Genomic DNA, 21,982 nt, shown 5'->3' on the forward strand with positions numbered 1-21,982 from the left:
AAATGGACCATCCGCCCCAGCAATTAGGGGAGAAAGTGGGGCTCACATAGCTCATGCATAGCATCACCTTGCTACAATTTGAATACAACTCTGCGTGCTGGGGCAGGTTTGGGCTTAAATGTGGGGAAGCTGAGCTGCAATGCGTGCTCAACTGCGAAGCTCCCTTGAATGGGGTTTCCGAGATGGTGGTGTAACAGGGAGTCCTTGAAGCAACCCACGATCGTCTAACCTTGACTCCCATAGGTTCAGGCTGGGGTCACAAGCAAGAGACTTCAGCCAGGAGATAGAAGCAAAACAGCAGCCAGTTGGTCTGATCTTTATTGCTGCAAGAAGACTTCTTGCTACCACGAAGATGAAGCAGCCAGGTCAATGGTTACATCCTTATTTTAAAGTTTCCCAAAGTTTCCCATAATACAACTCAGGATGCATCATCAAGACATCATAGATATGTCACAGAAAAGGTGTGGCCTCAGGTAGAACCTGAGATCCAGGCATGCCCCTGTCAATCAAATATAGCCTTTCACACTTACTCCATCACAGTACAAAGAAAGGTATTTTCATTATTTTCACTGCCATGATCCTACACTTTGTTGAAGGGAAACTCCCCTCTGGAGTAGACATCATATACAGTGGTACCTCGGCTTACATACACTTCAGGTTACATACGCTTCAGGTTACAGACTCCGCTAACCCAGAAATAGTGCTTCAGGTTAAGAACTTTGCTTCAGGATGAGAACAGAAATTGTGCTCCGGCGGCACGGCAGCAGCAGGAGGCCCCATTAGCTAAAGTGGTGCTTCAGGTTAAGAACAGTTTCAGGTTAAGTATGGACCTCCGGAACGAATTAAGTACTTAACCCGAGGTACCACTGTATTGAACAGATGGAAAGCTCTTTTATCTGAGTAGGCTGAAAGAAGAGTAAGGTTATCATAACTTTCATCATAGAGCTTCAGTATGCTGATGACAACATAGTGTGGGCACGCTCAGAGGATGACCTCCAAACCATCCTAAATATCTTCGCAGCAGCTTACGAAAAGCTTGGCCTATCGCTCAACATCCAAAAAACCAAAGTGCTGCACCAACAAGCACAAAACAACCCCTCTGCAGCACCACAAATCCAACTCAATGGTGTAACGTTGGAAAATGTTGGACACTTCTCCTACCTGGGCAGTTATCTTTCCACAAGGGCAAACATGGATGCCGAAATCCAGTATAGCCTGAGCTCTGCGAGTGCAGCTTTCTCCCGATTGAAGTGCAGAGTATTTTAGGACGGGGACATTCGCAGGGAAATAAAAATGCTTGTTTACAAAGCTGTTGTACTACCAACCTTATTGTATGCTTGTGAAACGTGGAACTGAGAAGATTGATAAAATGAGTGATTTCTATAAAGTCTTCCCATTGAGCCAGTACATAGATACGTTTAACAGTGAATTGCTACATTTGGTATTGACACTTTCCCTGTTTTCCTTTGTTGGAGACCTGTTTTCCTTTGTCGTCGGCTCCTGAGCTGAGCTTCCCTTGCAAATGCAATGCCTTTGCAGATAGGTATGTTGCTGTTATTTTCTCTTGACACTAGAGGATTTGGTTTGACGGGTGAAAAGGCAGCGAAATACCTCTGATATGTGTACGAGTGAATGGTAATGTGCAGCGGAGACTCTTTGTCTTTGCCTCATGTTGTGGAGAGGCAAGACTCGTGTTGTGGTGGTGGGGAGGTCTCTCACCCCCCCTTCCAATTTCCCGGTAGCAGTGGGTGCAGACGTTTCACTGCGGACACGTGTAGGCAGCAGGCGTAGCCTGTTGCCGCGTCCCCGCCCCTCCTACAATCCCTAGAGTCAATATCACTTCTTCCCATCTCCCCTTTCCTCCGAGGAGCAAGAGATGGCAGACCCGGGTCTTCCTCGCTCCGTTTCATCCTCACAACCCTGTAAGATCCAGTGTCTTTCCCTGCCATGGGGGAAAGCTGTGTGTGGGCGAGAGAAATACAGAGTCCACACACACACAAAAAAGCCGTCTAGGATAAGATCGGGAAAGCTGACCTGGCCTTTCCCACGACCGTGGCAGTGGCGAGAGGAGGACCAGGCAGGCTCCAGAGATGGGACTTTCCCCTGGGGAGGGCGAGGCGAGATCGCGTCCCGTAAAAAAACGCCCCTCCCCGCAGCAAGCGAAACCGAAAGTACAGCTGCGCGTCGGCGAAGCTTGAGCCGCGGGGTCTCCAGGCAGCGGCTCCTTCGCTGGATTGTCTCCTCGTCTTCCTGGGGGGAAATCCTGCGGCTCCCTTGCGCTGCTTTCCGCACCAGGACGCGCCTGCCGTGCGCGCCGGATCAGCGTCCCACGACCAGGTTTGCCTGCCGGGTTCCGCCACTTTATTTCTCCCTAAACTTCCAAGAAAGGATTGCGTAACGCGTCGGAGGAAGAGGAGGGGTGAGTTTGCGCGGAGGAGTGAAGGGGGGCTGGGGAGAGAGTCTTTTTGCTTTGTCTTTTTTTAAAAAAAAAACTTTTTAAACAAATAAAACAACACACTGCACAAACAATTACGATAAACCACAATCTCTTCTATAATGCATTTGTATCCGGAGGGTGGTGGCGGCGGTGAAAATCTTTGGAAAACCAAACAAGCTATGATTCAGCCAGTCCCTCCCAAACAAAGCCAGGCACAGAGCTGTTATTGTAGCGAAATGTTTTGGGAGGCAGCCAAGGTTTTATTTTTAGTTCAGTTCGTGCAGGTCTTCTGCTGGGAGTTGTAACTCTGTGAGGAGGAAAGGAGTCTCCTAACAGAAGCCAGCCCCGTCCCCCTAACAGGCTACAGCTGTTTGGGAAGTCATGGCTGTTCAAAAGGGCTTTCAGTGGCGTAGTAGAGCCCTTGATTGCCCCCAAAGCAGCGTGATATACCATTTGCACTTGGGGAAACTGGGTGACTGTTCCACCAAGTGAAGGAAGTCGGGTTTTCTGAGCTCTGAAAGAATAAAAGGTAGCTGATCAGGGAAAACAAGAGAGGGAGGTGTGTTGCTCTATGAAGTAGAGATGCCCTTTGAACAGTGAGTAAAATATGGCTGTTTCACAGTGAATGTCCAGTGTGGAAGTGGAATGTATTAATCTTGAAAATGCCCAAACCTCTAACCAGCTACCTGGACCATCACTCCAGCCATCACTTTGGCAGCAGCATCTTGAAGTATTCTCCTTCCTGTTCTTGACATTCAGTCCCGTCCCCCCCCCCCCTAGAGATTTGGGAGCGGGAATCCCTGATCGGGACCTTGTGCAGAGTAGGAATCAACAAGCTCTCCACAACAAGAAAAAGTTCCAAAGTTCTACTGCAAATAATCTCTAAATTTATTACAAAAAAGTTGCAAATACAAATCAACACATTGCTTTTAAACAACTAGCAATGCAGTCCACTTTTTTTTTTTAGGTTCTTACTTGTTAATACAGTTAAAGAACTATTCTCTTTCTTGTCCCAGAGAGAGATTCAGATAAGCAACTTGCTTCTCAATAAGCTGGCAGTTTCTGAGAGAGACCCAGACTGCCAAGGATGAGTCACCAATTAAAATAAACACTGAAAATAATTTTCCATCCCCTTGTTGCAGCTATAGCTGCAAAAACACTTTTTCCTTTTTTCCTTTATTGCACTTGTACAATTTTCTGCAAAACAAACATCCTGCAGATGCAGACCACTACGTTTCATACACAATGCACACAAACGTAGCATTTTGTGAGTGTTAAACTTATACCCTTTGCAGCATACAGATTCCTCAGTGTCCCCAGTCTCCTTCCTGGCCTGGTTTTGGCTGGAGCTCAGCCAAGCATCATGGAAGAGCCAGTGTGCCTGATCGAGAACAACCCCAAAGAACAGCTGCGGGTCAACCAGGAAGCCCTGAAGATCTTGCAGAGCATCCAGCAACCCGTGGTTGTGGTGGCCATCGTGGGACTGTACCGCACTGGCAAGTCCTATCTCATGAACAAGCTGGCAGGAAAGGACAAAGGAGGTAGGAACATAAGACATACTTTTGTGGGGCTGGCCCGGCCCACGGTATTTAGCTGCCTGAGGCGGTAAAGCAAATGTCCCCCCCCCCGGCTGTTGCCCCATCCTCAAGTTAAATTATGTAATACTCAAGTCTAGTCAAGTGATTTTGGTATTTGAAGCAGAAACTCCTCAAAGCACACAGCAGAAACCACTGCCTGTTCATGGCACTCAAAATCTGCTGCCTAAGGTGACGTTCTCACTCTACCTAGTAGTAGGACTGGCCCGTATATTTGCTCTGTGAGCTGGCACTCAGGTCCTCCTTGCAGACTTGCAGGAGAGTTGCTTGCAGGTTTCCAACAGGTATCTGGTTGGCCACTGTGAGACTAGAATTCTGGACTAAATGAGCCAGGCTTTCCTTATGTTCGTCAGTGTAGTGAAGCCTCTCCCATTGACTCCCATCTCTTTTTCACCCCTCAGTACAGGAGGGGCTTACACTCTTGACCAATTATTTATTTTATTTCAACCATTTGTATGCCACTTAGCACGGTAGTTTGTAAGCAGTGTAGAAGGGATGTTACAAAAAGATGCAATCAAATCAGTTTAAAATAACCCCAGATCATTCTGCTGGAATAAGAGGCATTGCCACTGAGTGCCAGAAGTTCAACAGGGAGGGGGGATTGTCTGCCCTCAGACTGAAGGAAGCTCCATATAACTGAGCCAATGATACTGAACACACAGTTCCCAGCGGATAGGAGCAGTGTGTCTGAGCTATTGGGGGAACCACTCACATTCTGTCCAGCAAAGATCTCAATGACCAGGCAGGGATATAAGGAATTGCGTGGTCATTAAGGGATTCTGGAGCATGTTACCATAATTGAGTCTTGAGATGTTCAGTGAATACATTGCAGTGACAACAACAACAACAACAACAACAACAAATATTTATTTATTTACACCCTGCCCATCTGGCTAGGTTTCCTCAGCCAACAGAATATTAAAAACACGATAAAACATCAAACATTAAAAACTTCCCTAAACAGGGCTGCCTTCAGATGTCTTCTAAAAGTCACATAGTTGTTTATTTCCTTGACATCTGATGGGAGGGTGTTCCACAGGGCAGGCGCCACCACCGAGAAGGCCCTCTGCCTGGTTTCCTCTAAGCTCACTTCTCGCAGGGAGGGAACCCCCAGAAGGCCCTCAAAGCAGGACCTCAGTGTTCGGGCTGAACGATGGGGGTGGAGACGCTCCTTCAGGTATACTGGGTCGAGGCCGTTTAGGGCTTTAAAGGTCAGCACCAACACCTTGAATTGTGCTTGGAAATATGCTATGCTTTGAACACGGACATCTATGTGTGAGCAGATACTCCTGTTTTCTGTACTACTAGGATTCCCGTGCTCTCTGGGGCTGTGATATCACCTATACCCTCAGTGCATGTGTGGACATCCCTGATGGGGTATGTACGCTATGGGCTCTGGGACCAAGAGGCATGGGGTTGCTGTGACCTCCACATCCTCATCTATAGGCATGGAAGACTGCTCTAAAAAGGCCTTAAAAGTGTACCCGAAACAGTTAAAGCAATTTCACACTACCCAGAAACCTGAGACTTGATACGCATGACGCCTAAGGCACCTTGATTTACCAGCAACTCAGAAGTGTTGACATTGTATGTTTTCGTTGGCAGTGGTTGAGAAATTGCAGAGCTGCATGCCTCACCGCTTCTGTCCTTCCCATTTCTACAATGCCTGCTACAGGTTTCTCTCTGGGATCCACAGTGCAAGCAGCCACCAAAGGTATCTGGATGTGGTGTCGCTCACATCCCCTGAAGCCTGACCACACCCTGGTGCTGTTGGACACGGAAGGGCTGGGTGATGTCGAGAAGGTGAGTTGGGGTGGGGGCAGCCAGGATAGCTCACCATGGAGCTTTTATCTGCAAGAGACCTTCAGAGATCAGGGCCACTCCCTAGTGAGCAGGAGGCACACTAGGATGCAGTGGGAACAGGACAGCACCCCGGAGGCCCCAATGGGTGGAGAGATTTCTGATAGATCTGAGATTTCAGACAAAAAAAAATGCCAGCGCTCGCATTCTTGTCCCATGCCAGGAGTGGAAATCAGTGGATATGACCCATGTTGAAATGAACAGGGTGTGATAACATAGTGACAATGCAACTTGCTTACTTGATGCAATTTCCATAATCAATCACATAAATTGTGTAAGTTGCGGAATTTTGCTGCAGCAGACAGCCAGACAAATAACTGTGTTTGGCAAAAGATGAACTGCAGTGGAATGGAAACAGTGCTGCGTACGACACGCATGGTTTATGATGCTATCTTACGCCCCTAGTGGAGACCTCGGTCCAGTTCTAGCGCCTTGTTGCTCTGGAGTTTTATGCTCACCATGCTCCTTTGCAGAGCAACCCTGAGAACGATGCGTGGATCTTTGCCCTCTCCATTCTGCTTAGCAGCACCTTTGTCTACAACAGCATGCACACCATCGACCAGTATGCTCTGGAGAAACTGCAGTATCTTTTTGTAAGAGTGCTCCCTGGCAGAAACATGGGTTAGTGAAGTGTGTGGGAATCCTAATGCTGTGTTGTCTCATCAGGCCCTTGTCAGGTGTGACAGTGAGGGCTCCAGGGTCCTTAAATGAGGGGCAGGAGTCTTTTTCAGTGAAGTCTGAAAGGGCTTCAAATAAAGGAGCTGGAGGGGGAGGGAGCAGACTTCTCAGAATGACGCAGGACCTTGTAGAGAGGTCATTGTAGAATTAGAATTTGCTGAGCTTTATGGAATTGGGAACGTCTGTTAGAGGGATTAAGAGACTCTTAAATTACACTAGTTCTGTTTGTACAGTCTCCTTCCTCTCCAGTTTGCCGAGGAACTTTAAGTAAGGTATAGCTATAAGTTAAAAAACATTATTAAAAGATGGGAGAAAGGAAAAAATGGGACATACTGTATAGGAAAGATCCATCAAAGGGGGAAAAAGACTGGGGTCCTATTTTGCTGCATGTTTTGATGGTGTGAGGATTCCAGCTTAGTGCAGTAAGTGAAAATGCTAAGCCATTCCAAGTCAGGGTGATTTTGATTTCTGTGAGGGCAAATTCAGGTTTAAAAGAAAGGCACATAGTGCCATTTCACTGCACAATTCAATGAGAAGTAAAATGACTTGCACCAGAGAACCCTGGGAAATGTAGTTTGGTGTTGGGGGGATTAGACTTCTCCCTTGGCACAGGCTTGGCCAACCTGTGGTCCTCTAGATGTGGCTGGACTACAACTCCCACATCCCTGACCACTGGCCTGAATCCCCATCCCTGAATAAAAACTGAAAGGGAGAGAGTCAGCTGAGATTCTCTAGGAAGGACATTACAGAGCCTTGGTGCTGCTACTGAGAAGGCCCTGTCTGGTGCCCCAGTCATTTGTGTCTCTGAAGGGCAAAGGAAACAGAACCTGACTTCTGGTGATGATCACAGAAAGGTAGACAGAGGATACCAGTATAGATATCACAGACACAAAACATTGTAAGGAGGGACTGTTGAGAAACTATTATTCTATTCTGGGATGGGGGTGGGGAAACATGACTCATTTCCTTAACTCAGTCCCCAGCTACGTGTCTGAATTAACTGAACATATCAAGGTGAAGACATCGGCCAGGCAGAGCAGTAACAGATATGATGAGATGCCTGATGACTTTGCCTTCTTCTTCCCAACCTTCATCTGGACTGTTCGGGATTTCACACTGCAGCTCAAGCTGGATGGGTGCCCTATTTCAGAGGACGAGTATCTGGAGCATGCACTGAAGATGAAGAAAGGTGCTGTGGGGAGCTTTCCTTGCTTGAAAAGATTGGGCCTTGCTGCTTTTGAAGCAGAGGCCTAGTAGGGTGTATATACAGCTTGCTTGTAAAAACAAAACCTGAAAGTGGTTTACAAAAAGAATGCAACGGTGACATTACCAGTACAATTATACAGTTTAAAACTGCATTGCAGGGGGTTGAACTAGATGCCTTCCAATTCTACGATTCTATGATTCTAAAAAAGGTTCCTAACATGTTTTTTAGAAGTACTTAAAATCCACAATAAGATAAAAACCATATTAAAAAAAAACACATGTCAACATTCTGCAGGTCTGGATAGGCTTGTCCAAGGTAAAAATGTTTTAGCAGGTGCCGAAGAGAGCATGTTGTTGTTTAGTTGTTTAGTCGTGTCCGACTCTTTGTGACCCCATGGACCAGAGCACGCCAGGCACTCCTGTCTTCCACTGCCTCCCGCAGTTTGGTCAGACTCATGTTTGTAGCTTCGAGAACACTGTCCAACCATCTCGTCCTCTGTCGTCCCCTTCTCCTTGTGCCCTCCATCTTTCCCAACATCAGGGTCTTTTCCAGGGAGTCTTCTCTTCTCATGAGGTGGCCAAAGTATTGGAGCCTCAGCTTCACGATCTGTCCTTCCAGTGAGCACTCAGGGCTGATTTCCTTCAGAATGGATAGGTTTCATCTTCTTGCAGTCTCCTCCAGCACCATAATTCAAAAGCATCAATTCTTCGGCGATCAGCCTTCTTTATGGTCCAGCTCTCACTTCCATACATCACTACTGGGAAAACCATAGCTTGAACTATACGGACCTTTGTTGGCAAGGTGATGTCTCTGCATAGGGAATGTGATTGACCGATGTCAGTAAGCAAGGCGTTCCAAAGTATGGGTTCTGCCACACTAAGAGTGATTTCTTGCCAATGTGGACCTGGTATTGCATGGCAGCTGTGCCAGTTATGCGGATCAAAGCAGTCAAGTGAGCAAATACAGTGGAACCTCATGTTACGTTACCCTCAGGTAACGTCAACTACGGGTTGTGAAAGCGGCAAACCCGGAAGTGTTTCACCGCTCGCATATGCAGAAGTGGTCTCTCCGGTTGCGAAAACTTCGGGATACGGCCGGACCTCCGGAACGGATCCCATTCACAACCGGAGTTACCACTGTATATGGTGTAAGGCAGCCTTGCCGGTAAATGGTCCCAAGCTGTTGAAGCACTTTATACTAACAGTATTGTGTATAATTTGATTCTATATTAGATGCCCCCGAAAAGCACGACCTTCCTAAGAAATTCCTGCGGCAGTATTTCCCCAACCGCAAGTGCTTTGCCTTTGAATGCCCAGCCTCACGGAAAGACTTGGCCGTCTTGGAAGACCTCCCGGAATCGAGGCTGAGCACAGAGTTCGTGAAGCAAACGCACTGTTTCTGCAACTACATTTATGAGAACGCCCAGGCCAAAGTGATCCAGGGAGGGCACTTGGTGACTGGGACATGTGAGTAGAAGCAGGGGAAAATATATTGAAAAGGCTCCTGGAATATTCCATATGGGGCAGGGGTTGGGCATCTTTGGCTCATCAGGGTTCCATTTTGACTTATGAGGCCATTTTTTCCAAAACCATAACCACCTGTCTATTAGCTAATATTAGTCCAATGCATGTGTGACACCAGCTGTTGGGTGGGGGGGGGCAATTCTATGTTGGCTGCTCATACCAGTTCTCCACACAAAAAACTGGCCCACACAGCCAGTACAGCAGGATTAGGTCTAATTCTGCTCCATTTTTCTTTGGGGAACTCACCCATGTAGCCAGAGCAAGGAGGATTTAACCCCCATTCATCAGGTGATGAGTGGGGAGTTAAATCCTGCTCGGTTTGGCAGGATCACAGCTTCCATTGAAACAAAGTTCCCCTGTCCCCTCGTTTTAGCAGTGCCTTTCTTCCTGCAAGAGGCTTTGAAGTTTGAACTCCAGAGCACCAAATCGAGTGACGTTATTGTGACGCCAGGTGATGGTCAAGTGGGTTGCCTTGCCCACTTCTCACATTTGGTACCAAAGGTCAGTCCTCATAAGAATCTGGCCCATGAAGCCGAAGAAAATTCCCACTCCAAATGTGGGTCTACTCAGAAGCAAGTCCCATTGGATTTGAGGGAATCACTCTCAAGTATACAGAGGATTTTAAAAAATCTTTTTATTTAGTGCAAGAGGCCAAAATTTAGACATTAGTTTTTTGGAGAAGATTCTGATGTTTTGTTTTAAAAAAAAACAACCCCTCTGGATTTTATGAAATAAAACAGCTGTTGCCTCCATGAGTTCCCTGGATGAAGAAAGACAGAAAGTTAATGAAATAAAATAGACAACTGAGTTAGCCTGCCCTTGTCCTCCTCTCCCTTTTGCAGCCCTGGGGAGCCTAGTGGAGACTTATGTGGACTCCATCCGCAACGGATGTATGCCTTGCATCGAGAACGCTGTGGTGGCCTTGGCTCAGATCGAGAACCAGGCCGCCGTGAAGGATGCGCTGAACCGCTATGAGGCAATGGTGGATCTCATATTGAGGCCTCCCACTGAGGACATCGCACAGGTTCTGCAAGTGCACGCTGTTTGCGAAGAGGAGGCCATTCAAGTGTTCCTGGCCCGTGCCTTCAAGGATGAAGACCAAGTGCACCAGAGAGAATTAGGGGTACAGGATTCTATGTCTCTTGTGGGAATAGGATGTTGGCCCTATTGGTTGGTTTCCCAAGTTCAAAGAGCCTTTTCTGTCTGCTGCAGAACTCCTGTGCATCCCAGCAAATCCTGGAGCACGTTCTAAGGCAGGGACAGCCAATGTGGTAGCCTTCAGATATTTTGGACTCTTAGTTCCCACCACGCCTGACCATCTCCCATGCAGGCTAAGGATGATGGTTGGGAGTCCAGCAACATCTGGAAGGGAGCATATTGGCTGTCCTGGTTCTAAGCATAGGATGCTGCTCAGGCCTTTTGGACCACATTCTTGCCCTGAGTAAATGGAGGGGGTATCTTGGACAACATTGAAGACTCTTCTGTGACTTCAAGTTACAGGGGAAGATTGACTGTGGTGGAGAAGCAGTATTTGTCCCCCCATTGATCTCCTTTTTAAAATAAAATAAAATACTTTTTTGATATTTCCCCCATTTTTAACAAAAGGAGAAATAGTATCATAATCTGAGTTGTTCCCCTATCATGTTCATGAGTAGGGATGGATTAACCTGTCAATTTTGGTTTCTGTCAGTTGCTCGTTTTTCCAATCTTAAATGGGAAAATCTCATTGAGTTTCCAAGGAACAGTAGGGTTGCCCGGAATATCATCTGAAATTGCTCTAATTAATATCTGGGCCCGATTCAGAAAGATTGGTTGGAGATTTTTGACCAAGTTTAGGATGAACCAGCTTAGATGGCGGACGATGAAGATCTGGGTTGTTGGAAGGAGTGGACCACCTATGAACTGCCTTAGTCAGCTGGACCAGCAAAGAGGTTCAGGGTTGGAGAACTCCTGGAACAGGGGATAACAGGCCTTTCTTTATTAGGGAACATCTGCTTTATCTGACACTGCCCACCTCTCTCCTCCAGAGGCAGCTACAAGAAAAACTTCAAGAGTTGTGCGCTCGCAACGAGCAGGCGTCATCAGACCGTTGCCTGGCTGTGCTCATGGAGCTATTCCAAGAAATGGATGAGAGGATTAGCAATGGGGAATATGCAGTGCCTGGTGGTTATCAAAGGTTCCTCGAGGACCAGAAGAAAGTAGTGGAGAAATATCACCAGGCGCCTGAGAAGGGAGTAATGGTATGTTGGTCAGCAGCCTTGGCTTCTTGGGTTAAAGTTTGAGCCTGCTCTTGCATGGGGTTTCCTATTTTCAGTGGGTGCTTCCAGATGGGAGCTTAATATTACAACTGGGTCATTTGGATATTGCAAACAAGTCACTGGCAATAGGATTTTAGTTAAGTTTTTCTTATGGTAAATCCAGATTAAGGGGGTGGGGGGGATATGGACTTGCTTTTTGATGGCAGTAACATCAGTCACATGACCTGCCCCATACATTTAAAGCACACAGCTTCCTCCAAGGAATCCTAGGGATTGCAGTAAAACAGTTCCCAGGATTCCTGGGGGAAAGCTATGTGCTTTAAATGTGTGGTGTGGATCATATGACTTGTGAGGTCACTGTGAAAATTGTGTATGCATGAGGATTGCCAGTTCACAATAGATACCCATCTGGAAGTGCCCAGAGCCGACTTTATGATTCTTCAAGTTCCAAATGAGCCACCTCACTCTCCCCTCTTCAGGCTTCCCAGGCCCTGCAAGACTTCCTGGAATCCAAGGAGACAGCAGCCCAGTCCATCCTGCAGGCTGACCAGACCCTCACGGACAAACAGAAGGAGCTTGAAGGTGAGCGCCTGTCCAGTAGGCTTTGTTTGCCTTGAAGACATACTGGCCCCAACAGGCCATTGTAGCTGCGAAAATATGATAACACAGTAAACAATGGATTGTATCTACAGTCGTACCTCGAGTTGCGAATGTGATCTGTGCAGAAGGCACGTTCACATCCCGCAGCGTTTGCAGCCTGAAGTGCTGCGTCTGCGCATGCGCGTGATGTCATTTTGCGTTTCTGCACATGCGTGTGACATCGTTTTGTGTATTTGTGCATGTGTGTGCGCCGAAACCTGGACGTAACCTGTTTTGGTACTTCCAAAATACGCAACCCACAGTGTTCATAACCTGAGGTATGACTGTAATGCTGGTCCTACAGAGTGCACCCAGTGAAGTTAATGAACCTAAGTTAGTCATGTCTGTTAAGTTCAATTGGTCTACTCTGAGTAGGACCAGCATTGGACACAACCCACTAAGACTCTGTGTAAGCACAGTGGTAGGTACTCATTATCCCAAACCTAGAGCAAAAGTCTGACAGCTCCCTCTGTCTCCCTGCTCACATCATTCCATGAGACGGACTGCAGCAAGGAGATGGCTTGTCTGCACCCAAGTAAAGATAAACACAGTCTTCATGGGCTCAGTGGTCTAAACCACTGGGCCTCTGGGGCTTGCCGATTGGAAGGTTGGCGGTTCGAATCCCAGTGACAGAGTGAGCTCCCACTGCTCTGTCCCAGTTCCTGGCAACCTAGCAGTTTGAAAGCACGCCCGTGCAAGTAGATAAAAAGGTACCGCTGTGGCGGGAAGGTAAATGGCATTTCTGTCTGCTCGGGTTTCCATCACGGTGTCCTGTTGTGCCAGAAGAGGCTTAGTCATGCTGGCCACATGACCCGGAAAGCTGTCTGGGGACAAACGTCAGCTCTTTCGGCCTATAAAGCGAGATGAGCCCCGCAACCCCATAGTTGCCTTTGACTGGACTTAACCATTCAGGGGTCCTTTACCTTTTACCTTTACATCACATGGAAACACAGGTGCCTGGTATTAACCATTGCCTGGGGTCTCTTGGGAACACAAGTTTGTGGTATTAACCATATCTCCCCCTCTAGCTATGCCTGGGGCCTGTGGATACATCAAAGCATGTGAAGCACACATGAGCTCAGTGCTGCAGCTGCTACCGATTAGGCAGGGGTCATCTTGACCATCAATATGCAAAGTTTCCAGACCAGCTTACCTTTCAGTTCAACACACCAGGCCTGATCCAGGAGGCTGTTCTTATGTTCTTCATTACAAGAGGACACTTCATTAAGTGGTGCTTCCATGACGAGCAACACCTACTTAACACTCCCTCTTCCACCCAGCTAATGGGCAGGAGCCCTGACCCACCAAATTACAGGCCACTCTAAAGAGCAGGGCTCATTGCAGGGAATGGGGTGGCTATGACCTTCTGGAGTGGCTGGACTGCATCTCCCATCCCTCACTAATGGTCACATTGGCTGAGACATGCTGAAGACCCAACTGATATCTGGAAGGCCTCCTCTGTTCTACAGCTCAAAAAACACCACTAGTGGGAGAAGACATTCCTGCTAATTGTGTTCCTCCCCCACTATAGTGGAGAAAGCCAGGGCTGAGGCTGCCAGGCGGGAAGCTGAGCTGCAAAAACGGATGCAAGAACAGGCCGAGCAGATGATCCGGGAAAAGGATCGGAGCTATGAGGAGCACAAGCGCCAGTTGTTGGCCAAGATGGATGAAGACAGGAGGGCCTTCCTGGCTGCGAATGAGAGATTGTTGAACCAGAAGCTCCAGGTAACAGCCCTTCTCTGCTCCCATATTGTTTGCTTTTCTTAAAAATGAGGTTTCAATACATGCAGTTCCTTATGTGTAGGTCTCATGATCAGCAAGGGCACACCAGTAAGTGGAGCTCAAAAGTTCCATGTGAAAAGGGGTTGATTGTTCAACCCCTCTAGAACCACCCTTCCTCTTGAACCTTGGAATGAGGCTAGAGAGCAGAGCATGTGTAGAAGCTAGCCTACTGTCAGACACAGGTCTCCGTTGTTGGTGAAGTTGACTCTTCAAGGAAACGAATATGCAACTTGGCCTCGTGGTCATCAACACTCCCCAGTAGGTCTTGCCCCATGGAAAGGTTGCCAGGACTGAAGGTCCCTGTCTTCCACCCTCTCTAAGGCTCCTCCTCCTCCTGGATGTTTCCCAAGCAGTCTCAAACTGCATTGGCATGCCTCTGGCCTCTGCTCAGTCCATCTCGGAGACCACTGGTTCTCAGAGGCAAGTGGAGAGGGGAGTTTGTCGCAGCAGGAGAGGGAGACTTCCTGGGTTCTTCAGCAGTCCCTTGACCACCCCCGCTCCTCTGCTCCAGCCTCAGAGTCTGAACTGCTCCCTGTCAGGTTCTTCCTGCTCACTAAACCCTGTGCCCCTTCAGCATCTGACGCCTTCTCCTGTCCAGCCAGTCCCTGACACCTACTATACAAGGCTGCAAAATTTACATGAATTGCTCCAACCACTTTTGCTTCTGCCCCCTCCCATCACTGACATGTGCTCTCTGGAAGATGGTCCAGAAGGAAATGTGACCCTCGTTGCTTCATGGGCAGGGGATAAAACATGTTTTTGTTCGTTCCTTGAAAACTTCCATGGATCCTAGGATCTGCTGGGAGCTGGCAGCTCTGGGTTCTGTTGTAGACCAGTTCCATCTGTTTTGTGATCCTCTATTCTCCCCCCCCTCTCTCACACACAAAATGTGTTACAATTAACAGATGCTGACTTCGTTATGCATCTCTCCACCCTCTTCCTCTGATAGGAGCAGAGGCGTCTTCAGCAAGAAGGATACCATCAGGAATTCTCAAAGCTTCAATCTCAGGTCCAGTGCTTGGAGTCTCAGATACAGCAACAGAGGAGTCAGAAAAGAAGAGGATGTGTGATCTCTTGAGGACTGCATCTCTGAACAGCCCTGATGGAATGAGTGAACGAAGGGGAAATCCTGGCCTGGCCTCAGGGCTGTGGATGTGGTTCAGCTGGGACGGGAAAAGGAGAGAGCTCTACTTTGTACCATTTTTAATAGATGTTTGCAGTGTGTATATGTGTACATGATAATTTTTTTTGCTGCATTTTCAAAAGAGCCTGGAAAAGGTCGCAGAATGGAGGTTTATGTGTAAAGATTAAGAGTACAGTGGTACCTCTGGTTACAAACTTAATTCATTCTGGAGGTCCATCTTAACCTGAAACCGTTCTTGACATGAGGTACCACTTTAGCTAATGGGGCCTCCTGCTGCCACCGCACAATTTCTGTTCTCATCCTGAGGTAAAGTTCTTCACCCGAGGTACTACTTCCGGGTTAGCAGAGTCTGTAACTGGAAATGTTTGTAACCTGAGGTACCATTGTATTGTATCCAGGCTTACAATGCAATCCTAATCATATTTACTCCAAAGTAAGTCCTGTTGTATTTAGTGAGCTTGCTCTAAAGCAGTATTAGACATGTTTACAACAGGTGAAGCCAGTTGGACTTCGTTAGACTAACATGATTTCGACAAGTTTACTCTAAGGCTGTAGTTCTAACTTCATTGATTTTAATAGGACTTGCTTTTGATACAATCTTTATTGTCATTGTCCCATACAGAACAACAAGTAAGCTTGGTTAGGGCTGCATCCTAAGTTGGGCTCCAACCCAAGATTTTCAGCTTGAAATTATCTGAAGGCAAGTTAAGTGTGTGGAAACCTATTTGGTTTAGATGTTTGGAACTGACCACTGATTTTTCTATCCATGAAACTCAGAAGGATGGGTTTTAGGAAATAATAATAACAACAACAACAACAACAACAACAACAACAACAACAACAACAACAATAATAATAATAATAATAATTTATTATTTATACCCCGCCCATCTGGCTGGGCCTCCCCAGCCACTCTGGGCGGCTTCCATAAAAACCAAAAATACAGTAAAATATCACACGTTAAAAACTTCCCTGAACAGGGCTGCCTTAAGATGTCTTCGGAATGTCAGGTAGTTGTTTATCGCTTTGACATCTGCTGGAAGGGTGTTCCACAGGGCGGGCGCCACTACCGAGAAGGCCCTCTGCCTGGTTCCCTGTAGCTTTGCTTCTCGCAATGAGGGAACCGCCAGAAGGCCCTCGACGCTGGACCTCAGCGTCCAGGCAGAATGATGGGGGTGGAGACGCTCCTTCAGGTATACTGGACCGAGGCCGTTTAGGGCTTTAAAGGTCAGCACCAACACTTTGAATTGTGCTCGGAAACGTACTGGGAGCCAATGTAGGTCTTTCAAGACCGGTGTTATATGGTCTCGGCGGCCGCCCCCAGTCACCAGTCTAGCTGCCGCATTCTGGATTAGTTGTAGTTTCCGAGTCACCTTCAAAGGTAGCCCCACGTACAGTGCATTGCAGTAGTCCAAGCGGGAGATAACCAGAGCATGCACCACTCTGGCGAGACAGTCTGTGGGCAGGGAGGGTCTCAGCCTGCGTACCAGATGGAGCTGGTAGACAGCTGCCCTGGACACAGATTTGACCTGCGCCTCCATGGACAGCTGTGAGTCCAAAATGACTCCCAGGCTGCGCACCTGCTCCTTCAGGGGCACAGTTGCCCCATTCAGGACCAGGGAGTCCCTCACACCTGCCCGCCTCCTGTCCCCCAAAAATAGTACTTCTGTCTTGTCAGGATTCAACCTCAATCTGTTAGCCGCCATCCATCCTCCAACCGCCTCCAGACACATGGGAAATAGAGGTCATCCACCATCATCCCACTTGTTTATTTCAGTATGTGTGTCATTATTCCTGAAGGGCATCCTTTATCTCGGGCAAATTCACTGCACCTGTGACTTTTGTTCTAAACAATTACCTGTGTCTGTGTGGAGTGAGTCAGTCTTCAGGGGGCGTTTACAGTGTTGTCTACGGTTGTACACTGAACTGCATTTTGATATGGATGGTGCTAATATAAAACCAGATGGTTGGGTCCATCTCTTAGGAAGAAGATAGGAAGCTGCCTGATACATAGTCAGATCACTGGTCCATTTGATTTTGTCTGCACTGACTGTCAGCAACTCCCTGGGGTTTCAGATAGGGACATTCCCAGCCCTATCTGGAGATGCCAGGAATTGAACCGGTGACCCTCTGCATGCTAAGCAGCTCCTCTGTCACTGAGCTACGCCTTTGCCCCTCTCCCGCATTGCTAAGAACACTCAGAATCAGCTGTGTGATGGGGCTGTTGCTGCCCAGTCCACATGTACAAAGCAGCTAAGGTGGAGAATCCCTCATATTTGGCTCCTGGTGCTGTGTGTTATGAACTGGTCTGCAGCCAAAGATGGCTAAATGTGTAGCTGCTGTGCTTTTGCAACCTCTGAATTCCTCACCCCAAACCCAGATTCCTCGCATCCCTCCAACCACCAGTGATCTGCACTATTGACAAGGGAAGGAGGAAGGAATCTAGTCAGTTTGCTGGACTGGGGCAGCAAACTTATTTTTTTTAAATAAAAGCTTCTGTCTTTGAGTTCTCCTGCTTTGTTTCTAGTCTCTTCAGCTAACAACTTCTTTTGAAATGTTTTTATTTTGGAGAGCTGTTGTACCAGCTTGCGTTGCCAATTCTATCCCATTCCAGGAAACGGGTCAATCGACATTCTTGCCGAGGGAATGAGTTCAGTGATCTCAGTACCGCTCACAGGTTTTGTGTTGGGGAGCCATTATTTCCCAAGGTTAGGATACCGTGTTAAATCTTAAAACTAAGACAAGGAACTAGTCGGTTCTCAATATGACAGTTGAGCAAGCAGACGCAACTGCCTCATTTGCTTGTGAAGCAATTTCTCCATTGAGAAAGACTTGCGGTTGCAGCTCATTGCGGCTAAAAGGTCACCCCTTTGGGTCTACTCAGTTTGGACTGTCACAGCTTTCCCCATCAAATGCAGACCCTGAAATTTGTTTAAAGAGTGTTTAGTCAAGTTAAAGGAAGGCGGGAAGTTATGAGTATGGTTGGGTGGGGAAATAGTAAAAAGTGAGGTCAGAGAGAGATGAAATGCACAAAAGTACAGGATTGCAAGGTGAGAGGCAGGCAGAGGGGTGCAAAAAAGGGAAGGGGGAAATGAGTGGCTGCTGGCTCCTGCCCCATCAGGGCAACATTTGGGGGCAGATGTCCAGGGCCCCAGGGCTTGCTACTGCAAAAGACCAAGGGTGTGTGTTCACGTTACTGCCTCAAAGTGCAGTGAAGTTTTTGAGGGTTTTTTTGTGTGTGTGTGTGTGTGTGCATTTCTCCTCTCCCTCCCACCCACCCAGCTCCTTTTTATCTGTAAAAGAAAATAACAAGCATTTGAAACATTCAGAAATAATAATTAAAATCAACCATAATCTAAAACCAGATTAAAACACATGACAGGCTGGATATTCAATATGCTCATAGCCCCCCCTCTCAGGTTGCTCACCCCTGTTCTGGTGCCACAGAATAATTTTGCACGCCACATCAATCTGAGGTGCAGGGTTCAATTTTCATGGAATGAGGGTCAGTGGTGACTGTGGTGTCTTTATGATATATGGTTTATTTGCATATATAAGGTAAAGGACCCCTTGATGGTTAAAGTCCAGTCAAAGGCGACTATGGTTGCGACGACACTCATCTTGCTTTCAGGCAGATGGAGCCAGCATTTGTCCACAGGCAGCTTTTTGGGTCATGTGGCCAGCATGACTAAACCGCTTCTGGCACAACGGGACACCATGACAGAAACCAGAGCGTACCTTCCCGCCGCAGCGATACTTATTTATCTACTTGCACTTGCTTTCGAACTGCTAGGTTGGCAAGAGCTGGGACAGAGCAATGGGAGAGCACCCTGTTGCAGGGATTCGAACCGCTGACCTTCTGATCGGCAAGCCCAAGAGGCTCAGTGTTTTAGACCACAACGCCATCCCTATTTGCATATTTAGCTATATGCATACCCACCCGCCCACCTACCCACCCTGACAACAGAAATCAAGCATGGCTCTCCTTCCCTGGCTTCCGCCTGAAGGCTGTTTCCAACTCTCACACATAACTCTGCTGCCCCTTCAAGCCAGGTGAGGGAAGGGGGGGCACCCATTTGGCACAAAGCTACTTTCCTTTGTTATAGGTAAAGGTAAAGGGACCCCTGACCCTTAGGTCCAGTTGCGGACAACTCTGGGGTTGCGGCACTCATCTCGCTTTATTGGCCGAGGGAGCCGGCATACAGTTTCCCCAGTAAGTCACCAAGGAGATGGCCTGGCTAGTTCATACCAGATTTTAACCCTTGCTGTGGGTCTAGGAGCCCAGGAATTAGGACTCGGCCATTATACAGACTACTAGTAAAGGTAAAGTGACCCCTGACCATTAGGTCCAGTCGTGACCGACTCTGGGGTTGCTGCGCTCATCTCGCTTTATTGGCCGAGGGAGCCGGCGTACAGCTTCTGGGTTATGTGCCAACATGACTAAGCCGCTTCTAGCAAACCAGAGCAGCGCACGGAAATGCCGTTTACCTTCCCGCTGGAGTGGTACCTATTTATCTACTTGCACTTTGACGTGCTTTCGAACTGCTAGGTTGGCAGGAGCAGGGACCGAGCAACAGGAGCTCACCCCGTCGCAGGGACTCCCCCCCCAACCCCCCCCTCACAACACTAAAATCCCACAAAAGCTAGGCATATATCAAGTTCATAAGTTTATTGTTCTAGCCAAAGTCCACAACAAACTGACACTAGGCAATAGTATTAATAAAATAATACAGAACAGACGTCCATAAAAGGGCATACATAACTGGCAACAGTTCAGAAATACCCAGATCCGTGCGTGAAGACAGATAAAAACTCAGTTACAGAAAGGTAGCCGTGTTGGTCTGCCATAGTCAAAACAAATTTTTTTCCCCTCTTCCAGTAGCACCTTAAAGACCAACTAAGTTAGTTCTTGGTATGAGCTTTCGTGTGCATGCACACTTCTTCAGATACACTGAAACAGAAATTGCCAGATCCTTCTATATAGTGAGAAGGTGGGGAGGGGGTATTACTCAGAAGGGTGGTGGGAATGGGTGATTGGCAGATAGCTGTGATGAGCCTGTTGACGACTCTTAACGACTGCAATAGGTCTTACAGGAAAAAGCAAGGGGTGAGAAGGTGAAAAATGGCTTTGTCATGTATAATGAGATAAGAATCCAATGTCTTTGTTCAGACCAGGTCTCTCCATGGTTTTAAGTTTGGTAATGAGTTGCAATTCAGCAGCTTCTCTTTCCAGTCTACCTTCTCACTATATAGAAGGATCTGGCAACTTCTGTTTCAGTGTATCTGAAGAAGTGTGCATGCACACGAAAGCTCATACCAAGAACTAACTTAGTTGGTCTTTAAAGATAAAAACTCAGAAAGGGAGGACGCGGGTGGCGCTGCCGGGAACTCTCCGCTCTTCCTGGAATCCTGCGCTTACAATCAGGGGCTGCTTTCACTTTCACTTCCTGGTCGCGAACAAAAGCCCCGCTGAGCAGGCGAGGAGCCAGAGTTAGCGGGGTCGGCGGGAGAGCGCGCGGGAGGTCTGGGAGCCAGAGGCCGCTGCTGCTGCCGGGAGGTAAGGAGAGCGACCGGGCCACATTTCGGGCGGACCTCGCCGCGATCGGCAGTTGCGCCGCGATCCCCGTTGCTGAACAGCCGCGGAGGCGGAGCTCGGAGAGCCGCCTCCTCGTTTGCCTGCTGCGAGAATCCACACGTGCAATCCCAGCCCCCTTTACCCGGGAGTCATCCGCGTGGCATAGGTGCCAACTCCCTGGGACCCTGGTGGGTGCGCCATCGCCCACAAAATCCCCCATGAAGGGGACCGGGCACCCACAAATTTCGGTGCCAGGGTCATGCACGCTGCATGCCACCCACGGCCCCGGGGCCAAGTTGGCACTCCTGCCCCGTGGGGTTAAAGGAAGGCTTACTTCTGAGTAGACGTTGCACCGGAAAGTTGGGAACCCCTGCGCGAGAGGAGAGGGGGAGAGCCGTCGCCATCTGGTTTACTTCCGAGTAGACGCGCGGTTTGCTGGTGCGCATGCAAAAGCAGAGCAGCGGCGCTCACGGGGCAGCGAAGAGCCGGTTGTTTATTCTTGGATCCCCACCCGAGCTAGTTTTAGCTAGCCATTTGGAGCGGCGCCGAAGCGAAGCTTTTTTTGCTTACGAGGTGCTGCCAAATGTCTCCGCGCGTCTGAGGCTGGTTTAGCGCCAAGCTGGAGGGGGGGGGGGAGGGCGATGAGCTAAGGAAAGAGTTCTAGCCAGGGGTGTCAACTTCAATAAAATTGCGGGGGGGGTAGGGGAGGTAAGCCTCGCACCACATAATCTGTCACATGACACGGCGCACGCACATCGTTTGAATGGCATTGCGGGGGGGGCGCGACCCCCTCAAACATTTTATTGCGGGGGGGGGCGAAGGGACCTCGGCCCCCTAGGATTTGGCTCCAATGATGCTAACTAAGAAGATGAGTTTTGTGCATTTGGCACCATTACCCCATTGGTGCGTGTCTCGTGAGAATCGGCCTGGGGATTCCCACACGAACCCTCTGCGGTTTGTGGTTTTGCGCGATGGGTTGCTTTGCAGGCTGCAAAGAGGCCAGTCAACCTTCCGGGTCCTCTGGTGTGTCTCTGGGCAAGGCAGGGCCTCGATCCGGAAACTGAAGCAAGTTTTAACTGCCCCAGTAATTATCACAGGGAGGGAGGGAGGGAGACCCCACGAAGCTGGTGGTTTTGAAACGGTGTTCCTCAAAACACAGGGCTCCCCAGAGATTCTTGGGTGAGAAGTTTGCTCAGAACATAGTTTCTTCCTAATAATAACAGTAACAGAAAAAATTGTTTGTCTAAATTGTATGCCACCTTTCATTTCCAATAAAAGCCATGG

General features: G+C 48.2%; 1 protein-coding gene across 1 annotated transcript; it reads left to right on the plus strand.

Moving 5' to 3' along the window:
• Window positions 1-2,148: 2,148 nt before the first annotated feature.
• On the plus strand, window positions 2,149-15,595 carry LOC128418352 (guanylate-binding protein 1-like). The gene is made up of 11 exons (XM_053397944.1): window positions 2,149-2,419; window positions 3,733-3,978; window positions 5,708-5,835; window positions 6,366-6,475; window positions 7,554-7,759; window positions 9,010-9,243; window positions 10,143-10,423; window positions 11,328-11,540; window positions 12,038-12,140; window positions 13,729-13,922; window positions 14,929-15,595. Exons 2-11 carry the CDS (start codon window positions 3,801-3,803, stop codon window positions 15,055-15,057), a joined length of 1,776 nt encoding a protein of 591 aa, XP_053253919.1. The 5' UTR covers window positions 2,149-2,419; window positions 3,733-3,800; the 3' UTR covers window positions 15,058-15,595.
• The last annotated feature ends 6,387 nt before the right edge of the window (window positions 15,596-21,982 follow it).

This window comes from Podarcis raffonei, chromosome 8 (genome assembly GCF_027172205.1).
Source record: "Podarcis raffonei isolate rPodRaf1 chromosome 8, rPodRaf1.pri, whole genome shotgun sequence".
NCBI lineage: Eukaryota > Metazoa > Chordata > Lepidosauria > Squamata > Lacertidae > Podarcis > Podarcis raffonei.

What these genes read in the sequence shown, in the direction of transcription:
- LOC128418352 (XM_053397944.1), top strand. Translation starts at nt 3,801, where the DNA reads ATGGAAGAGCCAGTGTGCCTGATCGAGAACAACCCCAAAGAACAGCTG. An exon ending in TGCACTGAAGATGAAGAAAG is followed by an intron (nt 7,760 to 9,009) that starts GTGCTGTGGGGA and finishes ATTCTATATTAG; the next exon opens with ATGCCCCCGAAAAGCACGAC. An exon ending in TGCACCAGAGAGAATTAGGG is followed by an intron (nt 10,424 to 11,327) that starts GTACAGGATTCT and finishes TCTCTCCTCCAG; the next exon opens with AGGCAGCTACAAGAAAAACT.